At 36.3% G+C, this 27,739-nt stretch overlaps 1 protein-coding gene across 1 annotated transcript in view; it reads right to left on the bottom strand.

The window, feature by feature from the left end:
• SLCO1A2 (solute carrier organic anion transporter family member 1A2) overlaps positions 1-24,485 on the bottom strand; it is a 40,611-nt gene extending 16,126 nt beyond the window's left edge. The window contains exons 1-9 of the mRNA XM_014791358.2: positions 24,344-24,485; positions 19,808-19,940; positions 15,715-15,821; positions 13,465-13,611; positions 10,630-10,728; positions 9,848-10,066; positions 7,046-7,210; positions 5,564-5,759; positions 333-495 (exon numbers count right to left, since the gene is read on the bottom strand). Coding sequence (XP_014646844.2) covers positions 333-495; positions 5,564-5,759; positions 7,046-7,210; positions 9,848-10,066; positions 10,630-10,728; positions 13,465-13,611; positions 15,715-15,821; positions 19,808-19,940; positions 24,344-24,485 — 1,371 coding nt within the window. The remainder of the gene's footprint in view (positions 1-332; positions 496-5,563; positions 5,760-7,045; positions 7,211-9,847; positions 10,067-10,629; positions 10,729-13,464; positions 13,612-15,714; positions 15,822-19,807; positions 19,941-24,343) is intronic.
• Positions 24,486-27,739: the final 3,254 nt, after the last annotated feature.

Genomic DNA, 27,739 nt, shown 5'->3' with positions numbered 1-27,739 from the left:
GATCAAAACTGCAAACTTTATCTCAATGATAAAAATATTTCAGTCCAGAGTACTGGTAAAACAAATTATCTAAGTAATAATGTCAACTGTTATGAAATTAAAGATAGGTGCTCAGACACAGTGAAGGTTTAAAAAACAAGATCTAAGAAATACAGGTAAACCAAGTGAGCATATAGAAAGGAACATTTTTTCCACAAAAAAATTAATTTGATTTTGAGTAAAACTTTAATTTTACTTTTATCAAATGTGGGCCCAGTTCATAGTTGGAAAGTGCCAATGAGGTGCATAAAACAAAAGTTCTGTAAAAAAAAAAAACCAATAGGATGTGTTACCATGTCTATTCCTGTTCCAATGGATGTCTCACAACCAGCAAGACAAGCTGACATGTATGACAACCCATTGTCTCCACACACAGGGTCCCATATTTTAGTTGGACAGTTGCAAGCCATGTTGCAGCCAGCAAGGATATTTTCCACATATAACTCTTGTTGCATTCTGAAATGATTTAAAATAATGCCATGAATAATGAAAGACTATTAGAGCATTTTCTTTTTCTTCTTTTCATCTCAACTTGCAATTACATTTCCTCTCCTCTCCAAAATAAAAACAGAAATCTTCCAACCATCAACGTGTGGCCTGGGTGCTATGGCTCTGGTACGAAAAATACCTGCTTTGATGACCACATAGCGACTTTTTCAATGATTTATTTCAGATAAACAAATGGCCAATAAACAAATATCAATTGAGTGCCTGCCACATAGAAGGCATTTTTCCAGGTATTATTAGAACTCAAAAATAACAATGACCCGATCCCTGTGGTTGATCCATATGGTGGAAAGTAACAAGAGAGATCATATTTCATAAAAGCAATCCCAAGAGTTCACTTGAAGATTAAAATCTGTAAGTTCAGTTTGTAATGTAGATAATACATTTAGCTCCAAAAACATAGCTCATTGAGTAAACAAATACATTCTTCTAGGATAAAAAGTGTCCAGCGGTTATCAAAACGCAGACATAGGTTGTTCCTGACTTCAGTCCCCCTCACGAGAAGACCAGTCAGCAACTATCCGTACACAAGACGCCACTGTGAGATCCCAGGACCCAGGGGTGAGGCTGAAGCAGCCCCTGGAGCACAGAGACCAAGAAGGACCACAGTAGAAGGGTGAGAGGCGCAGCTACACTCTGATCAAATCACTCCTCTCCCAGGTCAGCACAGCACCCACGGATAGGGCTCCCCTGGGCCTGCGGTTTCTCCAGTGGGAAAAGAGAGCCCAGGGTGGACACCCAGCTCCCCCAGCACAGTGGGATGCTTCCCAAGAGGCCCACTTAGGTCTTGTCACATGAGGATCACAGGGGGAATGTGCAGGGCTTCCACTACCGGGTGTCAGATAGAGAAGGAGAAGGGGGGCGGGGCTTACAGCCACCAGCACTCAGACCTTGGCAGACTGCATTCTTGCAGCAGGGCCCAAGCAGAGATCCAGCTAGCGGCTCTGACCCTCTGCAGAGTCCAATGGTTGCTCCATCTGGCCAGGGAGCTTAGTTGGCAGTTCTGCCTGATTTAGGTCCCCAGTCAACAGGCCAGACTGGCTGTGGAGCCTGTTCTACTGCTCCACCCAAGCAGGGAAGTAAATTTGAAGCCTTGCCCAACTGCTGAGCATAGCCTCCAGTCCCACCCATCCAGGAAGTCTAGCCCAAGAACCTGGGCAGCTATAGAGCCTGTCTTGCAGCCACAAAAGATCCTGAATAGTCCAATAGTCAAAGCAACCCTGAAAAAGAAGAATAAAGTCTAGACATCACACTTCCTGATTTCAAACTATATTACAAAGCTACAGTAATCAAAACAGTATGGTATTGGCATAAAAATAGTCACATAGATCAACAAAGCAGAATAGAGAGCCCAGAAATAAACCCGTGCCTATTATGATCAATTAATTTACAATAAAAAAGCCAAGAATATACATTGGGGATAGGATAGTCTCTACATAAATAATGATGAGAAAACTAGACAGCCACGTGCAAAGAATAAAACTGGATCCCTATCTTATACCATACATAAAAATCAACTAAAATGGATTAAGATTTAAATTTAAGACCTGAAACCAAAAAACTCCTAAAAGAAAACATAGGAGGTAAACTCAAACTCATTGACATTGGTCTTGGCAATGATTTTTTGGATTTGACAACAAAAGCACAAGTAGTCAAAGCAAAAATAAACAAGTGGGACTACATCAAACTAAAAAGCTTCTGCACAGCAAGGGAAACCATAAACAAAATGAAAAGTCAACCTATGAAATGGGAGAAAATATTTGCAAATAGTATATCTGATGAGGGGTTAATATTCAAAAAATATAAAGAACTCATACAACTCAATAACAAAAAAACAAATAATCTGACTTAAAAATGGGCAGAGTAACTGAATAGACATTTTTCCAAGGAAGACATACAAATGGCCAACAGGTAAACGAAAAGATGCTCATCACTAATCATCAGGGAAAGGCAAATCAAAACCACAAAATATTACCTCATACCTGTTAGGATATTTATTAACAAATGCAAGAGATTAACAAATGCTGGTGAGAATGTGGAGAAAAAGGAACCCTTATGCACTGTTAGTGGGAATGTAAATTGGTCCAGCCACTATGGAAAACAGTATGGAGGTTCCTCAAGAAATTAAACACAAAACTACTATATGATCTAGCACTCTCACTTCTGAGTATATACCCAAAGGAGATGAAAACAAGCTATCGAAGAGATATCTGTACTCCCATGTTCATTGCAGCATGATTCACAATAGCCAAGACATGGAAACAACTTAAGTGTCCATGAATGGATGAATGGATAAAGAAGATATGGTATATATATACTATGGAATATAAATCACCCATGATAAAGAAGAAAATTCTGCCATTTGTGACAACATGGATAGAAATTGAGGGCATAATGCTGAATGAAATAAGCCAGCCAGAGAAATACAAATACCGCATAATATCACTTACATATGGAATCTAAATAAAAAGTCAAACTCATAGAAACAGAGAGTAGAAAAGTGGTTGCCAGGGCCTGGGGGTGGGGGAAATAAGGAGACGTTGGTAAAAAGGTACAAATCTTCAGTTATAAGAGAAAAAAGGTCTGAGAATGTAGTGTATAAAATGGTGACTTTAGTTGATAACAGTGTATAGTTATTACTGAAATTCTCCAAGAGAGTAGAACTTAAATGTTCCCGCCAAAAAAAAGAAAGAAAGGTAAATATGTGAGGTGATGGACGTCTTAATTAACTAGATGGGTGAAATCCTTTCAAAATGTATACATATATCAAATCATCATGATGTACACTCTAAATATCTTACAATTTTATTAGTCAATTATACCTCAATAGAACTGAAAAAAAAAAAAAAAGAGGGAAAAAATCATCGATGATAGTGAATGAAGCCAAAAACCTTTGTCCAGTGGAAATAAGAAGCAGTTTTAAAAGGTTAACAGCTCTGAATCTGGAGTCAATTGCTGGGTTGAAATTTGACATCTTTTGTTCACGCACTATTACTCTCTGAACCTCAGTTTCCTCTTCTATGGAATGAAGAAATGGAAATGGAAATGAAAATGGAAATAATGTTAGCACTGTGTAAAGATTAAATGAGACAATGTATTAAAGTGCTAAGAACAAAAAAAAGGAGGGGTTCTTATAGAAAAGACATAAGAGATAACTAGTGCTAGGGAGGTTGTGGCAACTCTTGTACACTGTTGGTGGGAATGAAAATTGGTACAACCACTATGGAAAATGGTACGCAGTTTCTTCAAAAAATTAAAAATAGAACTACCATATGATCCAGCAATCCCACTTCTGGGTATATATCTGACGGAAATGACATCACTATTTGAAAGAGATATTTGCACCTCCATGTTTATTGCAGCATTACTCACAACAGTTAAGACACAGAAACAACCTAAGTGCCCATCGACAGTTGAATGGGTAAAGAAAATGTGGTATACATATATATACAATGCAATATTACTCAGCCACAGGAAAGAAGGTAATCTTGCCATTTGTGATAACATGGCTGAAACTTGAGGGCATTATATTGAGTGAAATAAGTCAGACAGAGAAAGACAAATGCTATACAATCTCACTTATTTGTGGAATCTAAAAAACCAAATTAGTGGAAACGGATAGTAGATTGGTGGTTGCTGGGGGTTGGGGGAGGTTTGGGAGGAATGAGTGAAGGTGGTCAAAGAGTACAAACTGTCAGTTATAACATGAATAAATTCTGGGGATATAATGAACAGCATAGTGACTATAGTTAACATTACTATATATTTTAAGTTGCTAAGAGAGTAGATCTTAAGTTACCACACAAAAAAAATTGTAAATATGTGAGGTGATGGATATGTTAACTGATCTTATTGTGACAATCATTTCAAAATATATAATGTATCAAATCATTACATTGTACACCTTAAACTTACACAGTGTTTTATGTCAATTATTTCTCAATAACGCTGGGGAGAAAAGTGTTTTAAAAAGTGTCTAGCAAGAGATAATTTTCTTATGTTCAGTGTAAGGTGATTGAAAGAGGACTAGCATGGGAGTCTAGAGACTGAATTCAAGTCCTAACTCTATGACTAGATTATAGCATGTCTTTTTACACACTTGTTCTAGGAATCAATATAATTGAGGATGGAGATAATCTTTAAGATTTTTCCAATATTAAATTCTATGTTTCTATATTAATGTAGTTGAAGAGGTTTGCCATGAACTCCCTTTGTCATTTAACCCTGCTGAATCTCAATTTCTTCATCTGTAAAATGGAAATAATAACACCTATTTTAAATGGAATTTGAAAGACTCAAATCAGATAATATGTAAAATTACTTTATGATTTTATATTTAAAATTATTCCAATGTTATATTCCTTGAAAATTTTAAAGGAAACATGATAGGATGCCCTTCGTTTCATTTCAACTGATTACTCCCTTATCTAAATATGTAGTAGAAACAAATTTATAAATTCACATCACTATGTAAAACCTTCCTATAAACCCAGATAACTCTCAAAATACAAATTTAAAACTATTCAATGATAAGACATAACTATACAAATGAAATACATGAATTTATATATTAACATATCATATATTAGGATTCAGTTAGGCTAAAATTTAAGCCCATGTGCAAACATACAAAGATGTTTGAGAGTGTATAGTCAACTCTTAATTTTACTCATTTATGAGAGTATAAAATATGTGGATAATTTTTCCTAATACAACCTAAAACTATAGGTAGTTTCTTTGATATCCACTTTAATATCTACTAAGATATCACAAGACAAACATACACACCCACACGCAATCATAAACTCGCTAACCTTCTGATATGTTCCCAATCTCTTTAATAAGCCTAGAACCCGGATGGATTGGGTTATGATTGACAGATGGAGGAAAGATGAAGAAAGACCACAGATTACTGCCATTTACTCCAATTAGCAAATGATCTGGTCACGGATAATCATGGGAGAAAATATGTTATTAACTGTTGAAAGAGTACAACGTTCATCAGAAAACAACATACCCTTCATAAGAGGTGGTTATAGCAGCAACTGGAGAATTATCACAGGTCAAGAGAAAACACAGAAAATAAAGAAGATACTCAATTAAAGAAAGCCAGCATCCTATGTGGGCAGCTTGTTTGACAGTAATCTTGAACTTCTTCATAATTGAACCGCCAACTATATATCCAATGCATATTGGAGGTAAGTTATAAATACCTATAAATGCAAGTAAAATATTATTTACAAAGTGACTTAGCAAAGGAAAAAATATGGTATTACTTTTATCTAATATGTCTTATGTAAGAAACCATTTAGGTCCAACTCACAGTGTAGAAGCCTGATTTAATTTTATCCCCACTTAGTTACATACTACATAAGGAGAGATTTTAAAATGCCCCACAACACCAAAGTATATTTTGGAAGACTGTTACCATTATTTTCTATTTAATTAATCGCAGTAGCTTCTAAATTTCATTTAGGCAGGGGTCATGGTCTATATCCCTTTTCTTAGGATCCAGGTAGGAGTGACAAGTCAAAGTTGACCAGTAATTTGTTGCTTTCCATTCTTTGGGGTAGGATTATATATACATGATTTATGATATATATGATTTTGCACGTCTTTATTCCTACTCTTGTTAAGAATTTGACTCAGCTCAAGGTGCTTTAGAGGGGTCATTTTGCTGAGCCCGTGATTGTCAAGTGTATTTAATTTTACATCTTGCTGCTACTGACCAGCACTCTCCCTCCCCCAATTCTTCCCCCAACAAAGGAAAAAAGAAGAAAAAGGAAAAGACAGCCCTAGATTGCATTCTTACAATGCCAGGGTCTGCTCACTGAATCACATTGTTGGGAGAGCTTGTTAAAAATCTATTCCAGAGTCTCATACCAGAGAGTCTGATTTAGTATGTCTGAGGTGAGCCCCAGGTATGCGAACTTGTAACAATCACTCTAGGTGATGGGGATGCCGGAAGTCTGGAAATTCAATTTTCAAAACTAAAAAGATCCCAGAAGAAACCCAAGGTAGGGATTAGTGTGGTTAGAGGAAAATCAGAATGTATGGGCTGCAGAGACACCTCACACCACCAGGGGGACCAGGGAGCTAAGTTAGAAGGAAGATGGAATTCATGAATTGGAGCCAAAAGAGTAAAATCTGGGAGTAAAGCTTGGGATCCTCATGAGTTAACTCTGTCTTCCTTTTCACATGAATGGATTGCCTATATGAAAATTGTATCTAATTTGTGCATTCCCCAGGAATCCCACAAATATTTTGAATTTTCAGTCTGACTAAAGAGAGAGCAGAAAAGAGAAGAAAGACAGGATTTCCTGGCTTCTTCCCTTCCTTACTTTTTCTTGATTTCACTGGGGAGCAGAAGGAGGAAACGTACCAGAGACAGAAATATTCTAGCAGATTTCAAATTTAGGAGTTTCCTAGACCCATCATCACACTGTTCACCATTTTATGGAAAAAAAGTGAGCTACTAATTGGGAAAGAACAAACATACCAATTAAAAAGATTGCATCCGAAGTTGATTTTCCATATTGCTGTTCCAGATATTTAGGCATGAAGGAGATCATATTAACAAATGCATTGAACTCTATCACACTTATTAGTATGAAAAGCATGTAAATTGGGTTGCATAAAAGACTCTTCATGAATGGTATAAAATCTGAAAAAAGAAAAGAATGAAATAGTATCAAACTAACTCGGCTTTGCATTTTATGATTGACTTTTTCTGAAATATCATCCTCCCCTCCAAATTATGTTTTTCTGTTTTATAATGCACATATGTTTGTTAATTTTTTTTGCCCCCTGAGGGCTAAAATTATATCATTGTTTTGGTAACTTCTGCTAGTTAGTGATGCAGCTGACTAGGTAGGGATCAGAACACAACAATTTTGCCTTCAGTAAGTTACCATCATGTCTTAAGGAAAAAGTATACATAACATGACCAAAATATTGTCTGTGTTCACACCATTTCCTTTTTATCCTTCTCTTTTTTCTTCTCTTCATAGCCTCTCTTCTCTAGAGATCATCTAGAATGAAAGATGCTTGTTCTGTTCTCTAAAGTCTGGAAGAAAATCAATGTGATAAAGAAGTTCACACTCAAATATGGATATTATCACTCCTGAACATTTAAAATGAAGATACGTGTGGGAATTCGTGGAATATAAATTTTCTCAAGTACCAAGTATTTTTCTGCTTCTTTAGAACAATTCTGGTGGTTCTGCCAAAAGTTCACAAGAGGGTGCACATTAAGACCACCTGGGGATCTTTTAACAACAGCAATCCCCAGGTCTCCCTCCCTGAGATCCTGATTTATCTGGTATATACTAAGGACGATGCAAATAACTTAACCAAAGCTTTTCCCTGTTTGTGTGGACTGACAAAGCGCAGAGCCAAATCTGTGTCCCCTCTGTAGCAAATGTTCTGGGTCACAATGCCTCCATTTTGGGTCAAAGTTCTCACTTATAGTTTCTTTTCACTTTTCCTGTCTTCATGTTCTCTGTCTTGATTTCTTTACTTATTGTGTATTTTGGTTTGCTTAGTAAACTGCCTAAAATCCATTCTAGAAGAAAGCATCAATAAATATACAAATTGGAAGAGGAGGAAGCATAGTTTAATACAAAGAAATGAATTCTTGTTGTAAAATTCATATTTATGAATAAAAAGCGTGGCAGGGAAGATCTGTGTTCAGAGCTCTTTGGAGCTTTTTAAGTCATCCATGTTTGTTGACATCCCTGTCCTAACAGATGAGTCTTAGTAGTTCCAAATTTTTTTTAAAAATTGAAAAAACTTACTCTTATACTAAGCTAAGCTCTTTTCTAGTTTTGAAAATTGATCTTGCAGATCACAAACAATATTCTATGTTAAAATCCTCTATCAATTGCCCCTTGAGGAGAGTTGTTAATATAACCATGACGACTCTGAGAATTTGCAAGATTCTGAATTGGCTTCCAATGATCCAATAGGTATTTAATTATGTTCAATTGTGGTTTAAGTGAATTTGTAATTGTTAATAAAAATTCTGTGCAAATTGGTACTATAATTTATGGCTGAAGGCAGAAGTAGCAATATCAACAATAATAATACTAATACTAGTAGCAATAATAATAGTGATATGTGCCAGAATTCTTTTTACCCTCACACAGCAACTCTATAATAATAAGCACTATTATTATCCCCATTTTACAGATAAGCAAACTGAGCCCCCCACCCATCTTCTAAATAAACACTACTTAAGAATTCCAAGGCCCAGGCCATACTTCATACTAATTAAATCAGACCTCTGGGGATATCTACAGAATTTCCAGGCATGAGTAATTTAAAAAATTTCCTAGGTAATTGCAATATGTGGCCAAGTTTGAGAATCCATGTTCTTGAATACTAAATACTTGGACTAATTTAGCTTGGTTTCCCACAGAAGCACCTGTAAATTATGCTTTGCGGATCTATACAAAAAAACCTGCCACATGAAATACTCTCCTGCATTTGCTGAAAAACAACTATGTGGTCCGAATTACCTGTATTGTACATCATATGATAATTTTTTCTTTTTTTACAATTTGTTCTTTGGAAGAGTTTCTCTTTAAGAATTGTTACTCTTCCCTCTATCAAATACAGAGAATTATATGACCTATCATGATTTTTTTTTTCTTTCTGCCTTAACTTCCAGGAAGCTCACAACTAAACTAACATTTTTGGTTTCAGAACTATATACTTATTTTGATTAGTGTATATTTTTTCCTCCTTTTGTTCTTAGTTTCAATTTCTTTTTTTTAAATTAGATCTATGTTCTCTGTAAAATAAATTTTAAGGCAAATGAGACCTAAATAAATAAATAAATTTATTGAGTGCCCAGATTGACATATAATTTTATCTAAATGCTGACCTGAGATAATTCAGCTTCTAAGTTATATTATTTATTTCTAAGTAGTAGCATAAGAGGAATCAGACTAGTTAGGCATTATTGACTGCTGGCTGTTAATGACAAACTGTCTCAACACATCCAGGTATATTATGGTGTTAGACCAAAATACAGACACATCTAGGGTCAGACCCAGTGGCCTAGTGGTTAAGTTCAGCATGCTCCGCTTCAGCGGCCCAGGACCGGTTCCCAGGCACAGATCTAGACCACTCGTCTGTCAGTGGCCGTGCTGTGGCAGCAGCTCACATACAAAAAAGAGGAAGATTGGCAACAGCTGTTAGCACAGGTGAATCTTCTTTAGCAAAAAAAAAAATATATATATATATACAGACATCTATAAAAAGTAAATTATACAGTATTTAAAATGTTTATATTTGCCTTTAGTGATTCCATCTTTTTCCTTCTTGACTTCTTTTTGTTTCTCTTCTTTGTCATTTTTAGTGACCTCAGCATTATCTGTTAGTCCTTCCTTTGGAAGTGTTTTGGGCAAAAAGAAAAAAGGAATGGCAGTGAGCACATTCACTCCTGCACAAACCAAAAAGCCAAACCACCATGCACCAACCCAACGAGTATCAGTGGGAGTTATGGTCAGATCATCTGTAAAGAAATATACACATTTTTTATTAGCTTAATTCATTATTGCCTGTGTGAACTATAGAAAATTATTAAAATTATAATTCTCAGGTTTTATCCAAATATAGAATTTTATGTAATTCAGACATTCATAAAACTTGTCTGACAACATGTGGTGTTACAATATAGTCTAGCAATAAATTAGTTTGGCTATCTGTCCTATCATGTAAGGAATTTATAAATAGATATTTATTAAATAACCACAAGTCTATTTTATTATCCACAAATGATTGCTCAATTAAAATAAATTCAAACCTATGTGCTTAAATCTTTTTAAAAAAATAAATATAGCTGTGGTTCAGTAGGAAGAGCACTGGATTTTGAGTCGGAAGATTAGCATTTTATCTTGCTCTCCTGCTCTCTGGTTTGAAATATTTGAAAAACTATTTGAACTTCTCACTTCAGAGTGCTCAGTGAAAGTGGAGATAATCTAACTGAGGGCATGTAAGGCAATGATTAACTATGATAACATACCTGAAGATGCCCTGTGTACTCTAGACACTATATCAATAGATGTGACTCATTACCTGTGTTCACAGATCCAATGTCAACATAAACATTTGCACAGAATGATGCTAACAAAAGTCCAATCAGAGGACCAATTATAGCTCCTGTTTCTATAAACCCTAAAAATAAAGGAAAATATAAAGTTATAGTTCAGTTATATACCCACATAAAGAGTTCTAATTCTGTGTAGAGTCTGAAAATTGGATTGTTTTTGCCTTAGATATTCAATTTATAAGAAAATTAAGCTTGTGTACACATAAGTAACACAGTTGCTTCTGTAAGTGTTGAAAACGGAGCCTCATAATTTAAAGCCACTTTCTCTAGGCCTCCAAGTTCTCTTTCATGCTGGGGTCACAGGTAAAGATTTGCTGCAGCAGCATAAGCTTGGATCATGCTACTCACAAAGCCACGATATAGAGCAACATTGTTTTGATCGTTTCCAGAGTCACATTTTCAGAGGAATTTTAAAGCAATACCATGTTATGATAAATTTCTTAGGGCATAGTCCTCGGAAAGCTTCACTCCCAAATCTTCAATTTGAAACTTCCTCTGGCTGTGTCCTCACTATTATTGATACTTCTCTTCACCACGATCTCCTTTCTTATCCTCCACATTCTTACCTTCCATTTCCATCAGTCCCCGCTGGCCTCACTTGACTTCCTGCTCATCTGGAACTTCATCATCAGCTATCTCATGACTTGTTTACAATTCAGAATCTATGCTGAGCCCTCCCTGCTCGCTGAAAATCCAGACATGAGCTTCTTCAACTTTCTTCCTCTTTACTTCGAAATATGTCCTCACCCATTGTCTCTGCCTTCTCTGCAGTTCTACAGGCTGGGCGACACTATACACACCTGATTTCTTGATGCCAGCCCCTTCTGTGTTCTCTCAGGTCTTGCTCAACCAAACACTCCCTCTCTTGTGCCTGTTCAGTTTCTCCCTTCCACTGATTTCCACAATATCTCAAGTCCACTCTGCTCTCTTTCTTTTCACTATGCTTCTTCACCACTCACTCACTCTACTCAAATCTTTTCACATTGTACTCAAAATACTCTCAGGTAGTACCAGTGATCTCTGTAACTTATCCAGTGTCCTTTTCTGGTCTCCATCCTCCTACCTCTCCATGTCATTTGACATTGCCAGTCAACTTTCTTTTGACATTTTCCTTGTAAGACTTTCACAAAACTATACATTTATTGTTTTATTTTTTCCCCTATGATTACTCCTTCTCTGATTTTTCTTCCCCCTACTGTACTCACTAAGTAGAAGTGTTCCCTAGAATTTTATTCTAGGACCTCTCACTATATATATGGCCTCCTATGGCAACCTCATTTCTCACTCTCGTTTTCATTTATTGTCCCTGTATAGATGATTCTCAAACTTTATATCTAACTTTTATGTTTTCTCCTAAACTCCAGAGCTATATGTGGAACTGTTTCCTTGATGCATAGCCAGTTGATTTATGGTTACTTAATTATACACACACATATTTATTTCATTTTTTTCAAATTTAATGTAATTTTTTCAAATTTAATTATACACACACATACTTATCAAATTTCACTGATTTATAACTATGTAGTTGTTTATATACTAAATCTTATGTTGACCATGTCTTATTTATCTTAATACATATAGAAACTATCACAGTTATTTCTGTGTATTATACACCCTGGTATTTGTTGAATAGAGAAATACATACAATTAACAAGGTGTTTGTTAATTTATTGCAGGTGAGCATTTGTATTCTTCCAATATAAGTATGAGAAGGAATTTGAAAGGGCTGAATAGAAAAATACTGAAAAAGATTATTGCAAAATCAGCTAGTCACCAAAAAGTGCCAAAAGTTACTGGAGGGTAATGATTATCTTAAATATTTTAATCTATCTGGACTATGTGTAGTTCTGTTCCTATCTTCTCTCACCCTCTTTGACTTTTCTGGTTTTTTTGAAGATATGTCTACATTAATAGCAAACTGTTCCTATACTCAAAGTTATGATTTTATAACCAACAACAGGTAGAACAACTAAAGAATAGAAGCAAGTTATGCATAACAAATTAAGAATATTTAGGAGATTGGACGACAAGATAAGAAGGTGGATCTTAAGTTGGCTATTGTGGGAAGTGACACTGACAGATTTTGAAGAAGGAAATTTCAAGAAACATAATCAAAAGTATGAAGATGAATATTTGTGAAAAATATGAAAAAGCTTGACTAATATAGAGAGATTGTGATGAAGAGAAACTATATATGAAATTAAATACATAAATTGATTGTAGAGCTATGAGTAATAAGTGGAGAGATCAGATTTAATAAATAAAGAGTCAGTATGTTTCATGAACATAGTAGAGAAGACATAATTAAAACAATGTGTGAGAAAAATTACTCTGCAAGAATGTTTATAGGAAATTGGTAAAAAGAAAATACTAGAGATAAAATAACCAATAAAGAAGTTATAATAATCTACAGATGAAGTAATGAAGACCTGAACAAAAATAGAGGTAATGAAAATAGTAAGAAAAGTTTTGAATGTGATGGACATTTTAGAGAAAACATTGGTAGATCTCTTAACAGATTGGATATAGAGTGGTTCCAAGGAAATGGAAGCATCAAAAAGAACTCCAGGGGCACTAGATTAGTGGTATTTTTAATAGGAAAAAGCAGATTTAGCAAAGGGTTTATTTGGAGTTAGCATGTAATTTCTCCATTCAACAAACTTTTATTGATGGCCAACTGTGCCAAGGCACTCTGCTCATCATTCTGGAAATCACTAAGAGTCCAAATAAATAACTAATATCCACCCTTGAAGAACTTACTATTCTGAAAAGAGGCTAAGGCAGATTTTCAAACTCACCAATATATAAAGGAGAGTTTTCAGATTTGGCAAAATCTTCTATGTAGGAAATACCCAATGGCATGATGGGAGTTTCACCAATTCCACGTATAATATTTCCTACTAGTACATACACCCACATAAATGATTTAACTTCCTTCACACATTCTGCATTAAAAGAAAAAAAGACATTGCATTAGTGTTTTGGTAATGAAGTATTAGCAATGCTTAAATGCTAAGTTTTTGGTAAACATTTTACAGTTCTTAAGTAACTGTGGCACCGTGTCAACAATTTATATTACTATGCCGGCAATGAATCATTGGGCCATCCCTCTTGCATCTTCTGGCAGAGTGCTTAGGTATGGCCAAGTGTAAGTGGTATACAGGAGCCAGTTTCTACTGGGTTGGGAGAGATGAGTATACATATCTCTTCCCAATTCAGTGTTTAGTGACAACACATTGGTAGTTTGATGGGAATATTTCCACCACAGAAATTGGCAAACAGTAAAAATCAGGGCTTCTTTTTCCCTCCAGAGAGCTAGTTTACCAGCAACTACTGAACCTAGTTAGCTGCTATGAGTGCTAGCTCATTTCTATACTAACTTTGGGGAGAGAAAAAAACTCCACACATATCTCTCCCTAGAATTGATACTACATTTGTAAGAGTCTCAGTGAAGTTTGAATTCTCTGCAGCTCTAATTATTTATGGAAACTCAAAATATTTAACTGAGTAGTAATCACATTTTCTCTATAAATCCTACTGTATACTGTAATCACTGAATAACTTTAATAAAGAAATCCACCCCAATCCTTGGACCATCAGCTACTTAGTAGAATAACAAAGTCTAGGCCACAGAGAATCGAAAGGGAGGAAGATAGGTAAATCTCTGAAGACTTATATCTACCTTTTTGACATTTCTGTTCTAAGCCAAAATAACTGTCAAACCAGAGGATGCTCTGTGGGGTCATGTTTTCAGGACAGTGAATGACAACTTATTCTCATCTCCTATAAGCTGGCCAGGTGCCACCCACAGATGTGAGGGTACTGAGCACAGCTGGGTGTGGAAATTTTTTGTGAGGTCTATCTCTCAGTCATTCCAAGTCCAGAAAAATAATAGTCTTCATTTCTGGAGGTTCATATATTTTTCCCATAGTGAGCACAATGATTTGTGTCTGGAGATCATAGGCAAACTCTAGGCCCACTCTAGGGCAAAACTAAAAACATCAGATGATCAAAGAATCAGTGTACTTTCCTGGAAATACACTGGACTGGGGAGCTTTTGATTTATCTACTACAATGCACATTTTTAAAAAAAATAAAAATATAGGAAATAGGATCTGAGTCAGTCTTTGGCAAAAGTCAGCCCAAGGAAAGAACACAGGCCACTGTTGATGCCACTGCTTTCCTTTGTTTCCCCAGGGGGTTCCTTTGGCTTAGAGTTTCTGAGACAGCTATTCTTACACCCCCTGAGACTATTTTGGTTCCTTCTGATTCCATGCTGGCAGTGAAATTCTCAGCCTTGGGGACCACAGTAGCTTCCACTGACATGAATCTAGCATAAAAATGTCCCCATTATAGGAAGAGTAGTTCTGATCTAAGTCAACATGGTCACCTCCAGACTAAGTATCACCAGAAGATTATATAGACCCCTTAGCACACGAAGAGGCAGAGGCCAGCACGTTGATTTTCTGGGACTAAAGGAAGCTAGAAGAAGCACCACTACTGTGTTGGACTATAAAGTAATGTCTCTGGTAAAGAAAGAGAAGTGAGGCAGAATGACACGTTCCTAGTTCAGCAGAAAGAGAATAGAGTAAATCAGAACTATAGCATACCTACCTGCTTTCTCTTCTACAGAACATCAGTGATAAAACAAAAATCTTTTGAACTTTGTTTATATCTGTATTTTATTTACATAATTGTATAGACCAAATCATCAGTATAAATCTATTCTTCTAAAACTTTTCCTCCATGGAATTAACTCTACAGTAGTCTTTGAATGGATGACTTTGCCTCATTTTTAAATAAGGATTTTAAAGAATAGACAAGGCAGTCTTATTAAGTATATTCAAGTATAAGAGGAATAACATTCTGTATTATCCTCATTCCTAGTCTCCCCCATGATCTTCTCCAAAATCCCTGTGAAAAAAGAAAATACCTTTTCCTCATTTACCTTACTCACTTAACGAAACCCAGTAACTCATTCAAAGCCACTCAGAGAGCGTTCAGTTACAAATTCACTGAACAGAAAGCAATAAAATGAAGTAGACAACCTGATGGATCTTCTGTTGGTCTGAAAATCTGGGTTCCATTTTCCACACACAAGAAACTGTCTGAGGACAAATTGCCTGAAACTGAAACTGTAGATTCATATTCATATCTGTATGAACACAGGGAAAACATGTTTGTGTTAAGGAGCCAATGAGGACAATGTGAGCATTGTGCAGATTACTCCTGCTTCACTTAAGACAAAACATCCAAATCCAGTAAAGTAGATCTTTTCATCTTTGCCACTTAATCGTCATAATATCATCAAAAAGAACCTGCCACTCACTGTAAATGTGCAATCTATTGATGGCTAGCTTTCAACTATCTGCAGGTGAATGATCTACATCTTAGATTACCCAACATCAACATTCTGTGGTTTTTAGGTGATCATTTCCTGGAAACAATTACTGTGGTATCAGGAACAAAAACTAAGAAAAATAATAGACTCCACAAAGTATAATTAAGAAGATAGAGGCTTTGGGGGGAAACAACACAATAAAACAAGTCTCCAACTTTGAATTCTCTGAGGTTTGCTCATAAGAAATATACCCTCACTTCCTGAGAATCACAACAATAATTACTTCACATGTTCATTAATCCCTAAGGAAAACAACACATTTGCCCATCATAATGATAGGCCATAGGAGAATCTCAAACACTATGACAGCACAATGTAATGACTTTTTCTCTTCTCGTAAGAACAAAAGAGTTAATACACTGCGACCATTTACCTTACGCAAATTATCACAAGATCCATATGCCCTTTCTCAGAAAGTAAATTACGTGCTTCAACAATGGAGGAAAATATGTCCTGCTAAGTCTCTCTTTGTTAGAATTTATGTTGGGTTGGTTTCTATATTTCTATAAGATAAGAGAAAGCCAAAAGAAAATTTGCCCTTCTGAGTGCCAAATAAGCTAAAGAGTGTTATGCTTGGATGTCACCAATAGCCCTAATTTCTATGCTATAGAACATCATGAAAAGGGTCAAAATAACTTCCCCTTAGAACAATCGCCCAGTCATGCCCATAGAGTTTGACTGTGAACTGTGAACAAAGGCTTCTGTCTCCATACCTGTGATCCAATGAGATATGCCAGCTTTGGACAAAGAAATAATACGTTTGGTAGAGAGTGGAAAGAAACGTAAATAATAGCTGAGTATTACTTTATGTTGTTTTGGACAGGATAGGAAATAAAAGGACAGTAAAAACTCTTTGCCTGGAAACTTCTGATCCCTTCAGAAATCCATGAGAAGATAACATATCTTTCTCATTTAACTTATCCATTAAAACCCAATAACTCATTCAAAGTCCTTTCATCCTCAAAACATCAGCAAAATGACAGTGAATGGATTTTAAAATGGAAAATGAAAAGGCATAATGCCACAAAGATAAAGAGAATGGAAGATTTGATAAGAAGAAAGACTAATAAGATTTTGAAAATGGGAAAGCAGATAACTGAGTGGTCACTGAATTAGTCGATAAGAGAAACACAATTGTAAGTGCCCACAGGGGAGCAACCAAACCTGTGCCACACACCCCTGGGAAGTTCCAGGGAAGATATAAGATACTTCTAAATGTGGGGGTGGGCATGATCCAAAAACCAACATGATTGGCTTAAAGTATGTGTAAGGAGCAGTCAGACCCTTATAGACATCCTCTGCCATTCTAACTGAAAACGGCCTTTGACTCTGGAGAGTCAGAACAGGCACATTGAGAATGGGGAAGCCAAAAGCAAAAAAAAAAAATGATCTACGTACTAAAAAGTCAGATTCCCCTTTCCACCTGGCTGATAGCCAAGCTTCCACCTCTCAGGCAACAGACTATAGAATCCCTGCCTAAGATAACTAACAGGTTATAGGCAGTTTTCAGCCATCTAAAAACAGCCAGTCCCTGTGCTATGAAGAAGTCTTCCATTAACCAAGTCCTACACATGTACACAGAACTTCCAGTTAGCTTGTTGTTATTCTTCCTCTCTCTTAAATGTGATTAGATAACCAAGATCCACCAGATACATGAGGAAAGTCTATGACAGTAAACATAAAAAACAAAACAAAAAAAAAAATGGTACACTTGAAGGAAATAGAAACAATGAAGATAGATGAAGAAAATGTAGAGGGAAAAAGACATCGCATTCTTTTTTTGTGTGAGGACATCAGCCCTGTGCTAACATCTGCCAATCCTCCTCTTTTTTTTGCTGAGGAAGACTGGCCCTGGGCTAACATCCATGCCCATCTTCCTCCACTTTATATGGGACACCACCACAGCATGGCTTGACAAGTGGTGCGTTGGTGCACGCTCAGGATCCAAACCGGCAAACCCCGGGCCGCCACAGTGGATTGCGAGCACTTAACTGCTTGTGCCACCTGGCCAGCCCCAAGACATTGCATTCTTGAAAGAAGAACAAGATATTCCTTAAAAAGATACATTCAAAGTACAAAAGAGTCCTTGAAACTCAAAAATATGATAGCAAAAGTTAGAAATCCATTCAAAGGTTTGGAAGATAAAGAAATCTCCCCAAAAGTAACAAGAAGACAAGAAGATAGAAAATGGGAAAAAAAAAAAAACAGTGAGAAAAGTATAAGCTTAATTTAGGATGTAACAATATCAAAAACTAGTAGAAGTTCTAGAAAGAGAAAATAGAGGGGTAGGGGGGTGATATTATCAAAGAAATAATAGAAGTAACTTTTACAAATGTCCAGATTGAAGGCGTCCAGCATAACTGAGAAAAAGGATTTATACCAAGACAATTATCATGACTTCAGATTCTGGAGCTTAAAAGAAAATTTCAAGAGCTCCAGAGAAAAGAAACTGGTCACAGGGATTAGAATGGCATAGTATTCTCAATAGTAACACTGGAAGCTAGAAAACATAGGACTGATGTCTTCAAAATCCGTAGGGAAAAGATTTCCTACCTAGAACATTATACCAGCCAAACTATCAACCACATGTAGGAGTAGAATATGCATATTTTCGGGTGTTTATAACTTTTTATTTCCCTTATACACTTTCTCAGAAACCCATTATATTACACTTCCCATAGAAAGGAGTGAGAGTGAAAAAGGAAAGCAGAAGATATGATACCTAGGAAATAAGTAACTGAATGGAAGACAAAGGCAAAGCAAATTCCCAAGGATAACATTGAGGTAAAATCTCAAGGAAGCAGCCACGCAGCAGGCCTAGAGAGTTCCCAGTTCAGATTGCAGACAAAGAATTGATGGTGACAGGAGAAGTATCTCCAAGACAAAAATAAAACGCTCTGATATGTATGAGTGTATTGAGAAGACATTGCCCTACCAGTAGAGAGTTTGGTGATGATTAGTGAGATATAAAAAGAAAATCAAATAAAAAATGAGGCAATTATTAAATCCAGGGAAAATAAAAAGTGATATAAGAAAGGAATGATAATAGCATGGTTTAGCTGAAATACAAAAAAAAAATTCCATAGTCAAACACATTAAAATAGTGAATATGAGTTTATAGTAGGAAGTCTATATATATTACATAACACTAAAGTATCAAAAACTAACAGGATAAAGATTCACTTAGAAATACGGAAGCAAAAAGCAGAAGAAACAGCTAAAAGAGTTGGGAGTGGTTGCCTCTAGAAAGCAGTAATATGGGCAATGTTGAAGGGGCAGAGGACAATTCTTTTTTCAAGATAAGCCTTTCAATATAATTTTATTTTTACAACTTTGTAGACATATTACTTTGGTAAAAATTAAAATAAAAGTCAACCTTCAGACTGGGTCTCTTCATGACCTACAATTAAACAGAATCTCAACTATAATTAGAAGTGTCTGAATAGTCCCAAGAAAGGAGTAATCCCAGATTTGCCAGATCCTAGGAATCTTATCATCAGTCTCAACACCATGAGAGTTGTCCCAAATATCCATTTCATAAATTGACAAAATATGACTATGTAAGTGGAAGCCAGGCAACCAAGAGCACAAAACAGACTGACGGAACAGAATCTGCACCTTGCAGTTCCCATTAGAGTGCTTGCCTTTAGGAAGCATTGTTCTGAGAAAGGAAATTCCAAGCTTCAATTCCTACAGCTGTAAGTTGAACCTGAAAAGTCATCAGAGACTAGAATACTTACCGGCCCATGAGGAAATGAGGTAGTGATTGTAAGAAACACCCTAGGCTCATAACCACACATCCAACACCAATCATTATAGGTCTATGCAGTTTGGTTCCAAAATAACTCACAAATATAAGCAACAAAAGATTTCCTAGGAAAAAATTGAGACAAAATGTGAATATTTCAATAAGTATGAACAAAGTCCTAATTAACGGCCTCACCCAATCATTTGCTATCTAACATTTATCATATAATAAATATCTCAAATACTGGGATTGGTGCTAGGGATGCATGAAGTAATAAATGAATAAGACACAATTCCTGCACTGAAAGAGGGCTCTGTTTCACAATGGCAACAAATATATAAACATATCTCTGTGGAACACCAACATTTAAAGAGGGCAGAGGAAGAGAAACCAGTGAAAGGGACCAAAGAATTGTTCTGGGAAATTTTATTGGCTCTATTTGTGATTATCTGGCCTTAGGAAATGGGATGCAAAAGTAGGTGTCAGCCTGTATGTCACCTCTGGCATCTCTCTCCATGTCTGCTCCACAAAATACTGTAACATTTTCCTATGCTTGAAAAGAGAAGCAAAAGTCAAATCCAGACAGATACATGTTTTATAACTCATGATTCGAATATAACTTTGTATTGGTCAATATAATCAAGCCAGAGATCTATTTTTATTTCTACTTCTTTCCTTAGAAGTAAAAACAGTGGATCTCTGTTTCTCCAACCAGATCTTAGAAGTAAGTCTGGATTTGAGGAGTAAATAAGTCAGTAAAAAATGTATCCCCATGTTTTAGGATAAAGAAACTAATTGGGGAGGCCCTATTCTGATGGACAGGCCCTTGAAGAGTATGGAGTAAAGGGTTGAAAGAGTGACACATGCATAAGTTCTCAAATTATACATTTTTAATCAATAATTAATATTTATCCAATCCTACTATGTATAAGGAAAGTCTCTGTGATGGGCTCAAAGATTATAAAAATTGAAAAAACTCTTCCTCAAGGAGTTAATAATTTTCTAAGCGGTGGAATATATTTTGAAGACTTTTCTTTCCATCTCTGTTTCTCTCTAGTCTATCTTGTAAGTAGAAGAGATATCAGCCCTATATTATTTTATGTGGAGAGTACTCCACCTCTATAGCCATGGCAGGGACACTGGCCTTTCTAGGTTTCTAAATCCCCATCATCAAAGCCATCCATGTTGAAGGTAGTGTCTCCAGAAGGCCACTGTTTGAAATCCATAACTATTTTTGAAAGGGAAGGGAAGGAGGCAATTTCCCTCCTTACGGAGGGATGAGTTCATCTTTCAAATTGCCTTGCTCTGTTAGTAAAATAATCATCATGAGAGGGGATGGGAAAAGACAGGTAAGTTCTTGTCAAAGGTCTGGAGAACACTACTTGTAAATTTACTGGGGAAAGGTAATCAAAGTGATACTTTTATTGGCATCTGTAAATTACCTCTCTTTTTCCCCTCAACAACTATCTCAGATCTTCATCATTCTCCTCAAGCCACCTTTCAACACTCAGTTTCCATAAGTTAATATTTTCTACCTTGTCAAGAAATTTGGGGCAGTCAAACATGAAGGTATTTATCTGAGTTTCCTACCCTTTGGCCTTACCACCTTACTTTAGTTTTAGAGATTGTGGTGCCCATCTGACCATCCCAGGTCAAACAAACCACCTGGGCACTTCCATTCTCTCCACAAACTTACTCCAATAATTAAAATCCCTTTGATATATTTTAAGCCTCTCCCTCTCTACTGCATTCTAGTTGCAAATATTCTCTAGTTTCTCTCCAAACTTCCCAGAACATTCATCTGTATTCACAGATTTCCCTATTTCCCTCCCATTCTCTCCTGAAGTCACTGCTCTCTCCCTGCTTTCTAGCTTCTACATCTATTCTTCAGCTGAAAGTGCCCTGGCAAAGATAATCGATTATCTCCATATTATAAAACACAGCGAATAGCTTTCCATCCTTGTCCAACTGGACATTTCTAATACTTTTGATGCTGTTGACAAATGTTCTTTTTTGGAAATTTCTATTCCCTCAGCATCTATAATTCCATTCTCTCCTGTTTCCCCTCTTTATTCTCTGACTATTCCTTCTCTTAACACTTTTATGGGCTCCTTTTCCTCTACCTGTGCCTTAAACAGTGGTGCCCATCAGGGACTCATTCTTTGTCCATTGTACTTATTAACCTATATCCTCTCCCTGAATAGCCTCATCTGTTCTCTAGTTTTAACAGCCACCTATACTCTTACTAATCAATAGCTCCAGCCCAGACAGTTGCGCAGTGCTTCAGACTCATATAACTGCAATGTTAACATCGCTACCCGAAAGTCTCACTGGTACTACCACAAACGATGTGCCTAAACAGAACTCATCATTGTCCCTACAGCCACCACCATAATCTTGGTTCTTTTCCCCTATCTCTGTCTCAGCACTGCTATCCACTCCCCTGCCCAAGTTGTAAACCTGAGGATGCCTCAGGTTTCCTGATCTGCCACATCCAAACTGTCACTGGAATTTAACTCCTAAATATTTCTTAGGTCACCTTCTCTCTATTCCTAATATACATATTAGGTCCTACATTCCTTAAGTCCTCTCTTCTCTTCTCGTGCTCCAGTATGATCCTGGCTCAGGCTCAGATAGCTCTCCCTTGTGCTTTTGCATTGGCCTACTAGGATCCTCTCTGACCCAGTCTGGTTGGCCACCTTCAAATCAATCCCCAACATAGCCACAAGCATAGGCCTTCTAAAAAGCAAATCTATCCTTTGCTTTTAACAGGGGTTCTTGATCTGCAGTTCATAAACCCCAAAGGAGTCCGTGGGTAGAAATCAGGAATTCCATGAACTTGAGTGAGAAAAAAAATTGCAACTTTATTTTCACTAACTTTTAACTAAATATTAGCATTTCCTTTGACAGTGAAAGTAGGCACAAGCTATAGCTGTATTAGCAGTACCTAGGATTTTATCACCAACAGAAGTTACAGATATTTGCATATGACATTGTAGTTGTTGCAGATACCTCAAATATTATTGACACTAATCATTCCTTCAAAATTAGTGTAGGCATTGTTATTTAAGGTACTGATAAAAAGAACAAATATTAATAGCTGACAAGCTGTTTTAATATTTTGTTAACTATTTCAATACAATGGGCTTCCTTTGTACTCTTATGGTTTTTATTTGGTGCAATTAAAATATTATTCTGAATTCATATGGCATCAGATTGCCAAAGAGGTCCTTGGCACAGAAATATTGATAACTCCTGCCAATCTCTTAGTGACCCTCCATTACCTAAAGGATAAAAGGTAAGTTCCATAGCAAGCACATAAGGCTCTCCATTGCCCATTTCTCACCCCTGCCCATTTCTCCAGGCTTATATCCTAATAATTTCCACCTAAAGCTTGGCAAGCCAATAATATTGGGCTGAATGTTGCTCCCCACGCAAGCTACTATGCTATCTCACCCTTACACTTCTTGTTCTATTGGAATTGTCTTCACACATATGACCCTGTTTCTTCATCTGGAAGAATCTTCATCTTTCAAAAGCCTATCTTCCCTAAGTGAGGTTGTGTCCCTTCTCTGTGTTCCTATAGGACCTTGCATATGCCTATGTCACCAAACTTACTGCATTCAATTAAAATTATTATTTTGCGTATATGCCCTCCATTAGATTGTGAGTTGAATTCATGCAAGGATTATATAAGGAGTGGCTTCTAACTCCCTCACCAGGATCTAGCACACAAGTGGTACAAAGTAAGGTCTGAGAGAGTTGAACACTAGGAGACAAGATCAAGCATCACTTGTTTCAGTTTTGCCTCTCCTCAATTCTGACTTATCTTTCAGATACCAATTAAATATATTAAAGGCAACTTTCACCTTGAAGGAAGTGGAAGCCACTATAAAATTATAAAGGAGTGCCATTCGTATTTCTGTGTAGCTTTGTTCACAGGAGAAATCTTTCTCTCTCATTCTTGCTCTCTGTCCACCCGTCTTCCCAGTCACCCACAAAAATCAGAGCCTAAGAATAGACTTTATTCTTCTCTAGAGGCTGTTTCTGAAATAAATACAGGGAGATGTGAAAACAGTTTCCTCTTCCCTCTTCATTTAGGAAGGAGATTTGTCAACCTCCCAGAATCAACCAGAGAAGAAAAATATTTGTTTTTTTCCTTTGAAAAACAGATTCCTTTATTTTCCATGGTATCATCTAAGTATGAAGATAGAGACGTTAAGGCTTATCAAATGATACGCTAAGAATAAACACTCTAAATATTGTTCTACTCGTGCTAGATAAGCAAAAAACTATTAGAATAAAAAGTCCCATGGTGGTATATGTGGCAATATTTAAGTGTTATTCAGAGTTAATATTTAAATAAATTGTTTCTAAGCATATTCCAAAGTTAGCTGAGCTATTCAATTCATTTTAGAAAACATATTACTCAGTCAGATTAAATGACCTAAAGCAGCAAATAAGAATAAAATTCCAACTCAATAAATAAAATAAAACAAAAAGAAGTAATGCAAAAATAATTCATTACCAATCTCAAAGCTCCCATTAATAAATCCAACTAGAGATGTTGGGATGTTGAATTGTCTCTCTATTTGTGTGAGCATGGAATTCATATAAGATCCAGATAGTGTTTTGGCTACATATGCACATGTTATTGCCAACAGAAACATCTAGGGAGAAAAGAGTATAAGAAAACACGTGAACAATTTATTTTTAAATCATACGTTTGCCACCTGTTGATAAAATATTTTCTGTCACAAGACTGATTGTCTCCAACTTAAGTAACCCTTCAATTTGCAGGAAACTTTTAATGTGGTCTATTCTTCTGGTCTTTCATGCCATGTTCTCCATTTGAAAAGTCAAAGTGGGACTAATTGAGTAGTAATATTGAATTTTGTAGGTAATAGTAGCCTTATTATTTTATAGGCACATTTTGTATGTACATAGAAACAAATAATCATTCTAAATAAGACATAGTAAATGATTTAAATAGATCTTCAGTACTATAATGCTCTCCGTAGTGCAAAAGAATACATATATGTTAATGAAAAAAGGAATGTAGCATTACCCAAAGATGTTATTTCTGTAGCAAATTTGCTTAAGGTTTCTCTTATACCAAGTAATAGGCAAATTATACCACATTAAATAGCTGCTCACTGCCACTTTATTTATTTAAAGCAATATTTTAATTACAAACCATTACAAAAATGTTTCTAAACTGAACAGGTACTTGCTATGATAAACAAATATGAATACAACAAATTTCCACATATTGAATCATATTTCCTGTGCATTAATAGAGTTCCAGAGAGCATTCAGGTTGAAGCAATCCATAACAAAAATCAAGGACAACTTAACAAATAGAAACATTGTGATCAGCAGGAACTAATATGGTTTTACTAAAAATGTGAAAAGTTAAAATTTTGATAGTTGCATTAAATCGGAAAGAAAAACAGATTTTAGTAAGAGATTTGAAAAAGAACTTTGTATACTGAGTAATATTACAGTTGAGTAGATTAATTACTGCTTCAAAATCAACAAATTATAGATAAATAGATTTATATCACCTGAATGGTGGTCTCCAATCCTATGCCATAGGGCTTTTTTCTTGGCCCTACTTAGATTTTCCTGATGACATTTCCATCCTGAGAGACCATTCGATCTACCCTCTAGCCAGCAGGCTCAAATCCCTAAAATCCTCACCCCTCCACCTTCTACACTCCCAACTTTGAACCAACCCCACAATTCATATTGCACCTTGTACATTCCCTTCAAGATTATTCAAAATCTTGTCTTTTCCTCCGTCTCCAATCCAGCCACGTGCTCTTCTTGACCAGCAAACGATCTCAGCAACTTCACCTTCAAGCTTACCTCTATCCCTGCCCCTCTAATTTCCCTTCCATCTTAGAAGGATGAATGTCCCTTCTCCTGTACAATAAAATCCCTCCACCTATACTCTTGAATACATTCTTCCCATTTGTGAGATCCTGATTCATCAATTATTGCCCCCCACTCCTCTATTCTCAACCCCACACACTTTACTGCCTCTCTCTCCACTAACTTATAAATATATCCAAGGTATTTCAGTTTTTTAAAAATATATATCTTCCCTCATCCCTGATGGTAGCTCCAGCTACCATCAAGCTGTTTGCAAGAATAGTCTAGGTTCGTTGCCTACACTATTTAACCTTCCATTCACCCTTCAGCCTACTACAGTCTGCCTCTCCTGAAGCTACTCCATAAAAGGTCATAAACAACTATCTGAAGTCCAAACTCAATAGAGACTTCTTAGTCCTCAGTTTACTTGTATCTCTGAATCTTTCTTTTCTGCCTGAAATACCCACCTCCCATGTATACATATAGCTCTGCCTATCTGCTAGACTCTTTCTATTCAGTCTTCTTTTCTTTGGCCAACCTCTTCAGGCTTTTGTCTTGTACCCTCTAATCTTTTTGCCATATGTGTTCTGCCTAAGAAATCTCACTTGTTCCCATGGCTCTAAATATACCCATATGCTGAAATCTTTCAAATGTATACACAGTTTAGCTGAGACAATTGCAATCATTTTTCAGTCTCAACCAGTCTTGTCCACCACCAATCTCCTTTCTACCTGCCACCATCACTCATTTGGAGCTTAGTAAATATTTGTCAAATGAATTAATCAAATGCATAGTTGGCATGTGATTCCCACTTCTTAAAACTTTTTAGTGGCTTCCCATAAACAAAATCCCCTATTTTTCAGATGGCCAACAAAGCTTCGTCTATACCTCAGTATCAGCTCGTGCTGCTTGTCCCTAGACATAATTTGCTACTTACAGTTCCTGTAGTTCACCATGCCATTTCCATCTCAGTGCCTTTTACAGGATGGTCTTCCACTTGTGATGCTTTTCTTCCCTTTGTGTATCTTATAATATCTACTCAATTTTTAAAACTCAGCTCTATCATCATTTCTATGTGGAGGCTTCCTTGTCTGCCTGCACCCCAGGTGACCTTGACCACTCACTCTTTATCTTCCCACCCTGCTCTATGCCTGCATCTATTACAATCCTTAGGCAGTGCACTTTATTTACGTGTTTGGATGCTATAACCTCCCCCCTCATTATACTGTGCGCAATTCAAAGATAGGAGCCATATGTTCTTTACCTTCATATCTCTGGTGTCTAGTAAGTGCCTGACAAATAGTAGGGACCCAAAACAAGTTTATTGAATTAATGAGAGAATAAGTATTCAAAAACATCTTGAAGAAGTGGTCAGAGCTGAAAGTAAGCTGAATGTAAGATGAAATGTAACCTAAGCCGAGAGTTAGCTGTACCAATTAGTTTGGGAAAATCTGAATAGAAATTTATGTGAAAGAGACCAGGGAAATTTAAATATCAGGCTCAGCATGAGTCAAAACTGTTATACGGCTGACAAGATAGTATAGCTGTATCTCGAGCTATTTGTCCTTTTATAGTAAATACCATTTGTAGAAACTCTGTCTCTCTTCACACTGTAAATCTTTGAAGAGCACACATTATTGAGAGTAAATAATTTTCAAATAGTTTTATAATTCAGGCTTTACATTTAAAAGCAAGATCTACCAAATAAAGTACAAATCATATTTGGGAGAATAATTTATTTCATTTCACATTTTAAAAGAGGAAACTAGATGAATCAGTCCCAATGAAACTAGATGAATCAAAAGCCCAGTGCTCTTTTCCTAAAACATCTAGATGGGTTTCCTAAATTGTTTGACTCCATTCACAGAGTGAAAGCAACCAGACTCATGTCTAGTGCAAAATAACCTCTATATTTATAAAGCTAGTCCTACTAGCCTTTAACGATAATGCCCCAAAGTTTGAAGCAAATTTATTGAGGTTAGTCCTTTGATGCCTTCTAAAGAGTTTTGCTTAATAAGCATATTTCTAAGTTCAGAGAAGCAAAAAT

The sequence above is a fragment of the Ceratotherium simum genome, chromosome 17 (assembly GCF_057802395.1).
Source record: "Ceratotherium simum simum isolate JZ-2026a chromosome 17, ASM5780239v1, whole genome shotgun sequence".
Lineage (NCBI taxonomy): Eukaryota > Metazoa > Chordata > Mammalia > Perissodactyla > Rhinocerotidae > Ceratotherium > Ceratotherium simum.
This window is presented reverse-complemented; position numbering and strand designations above follow the sequence as displayed.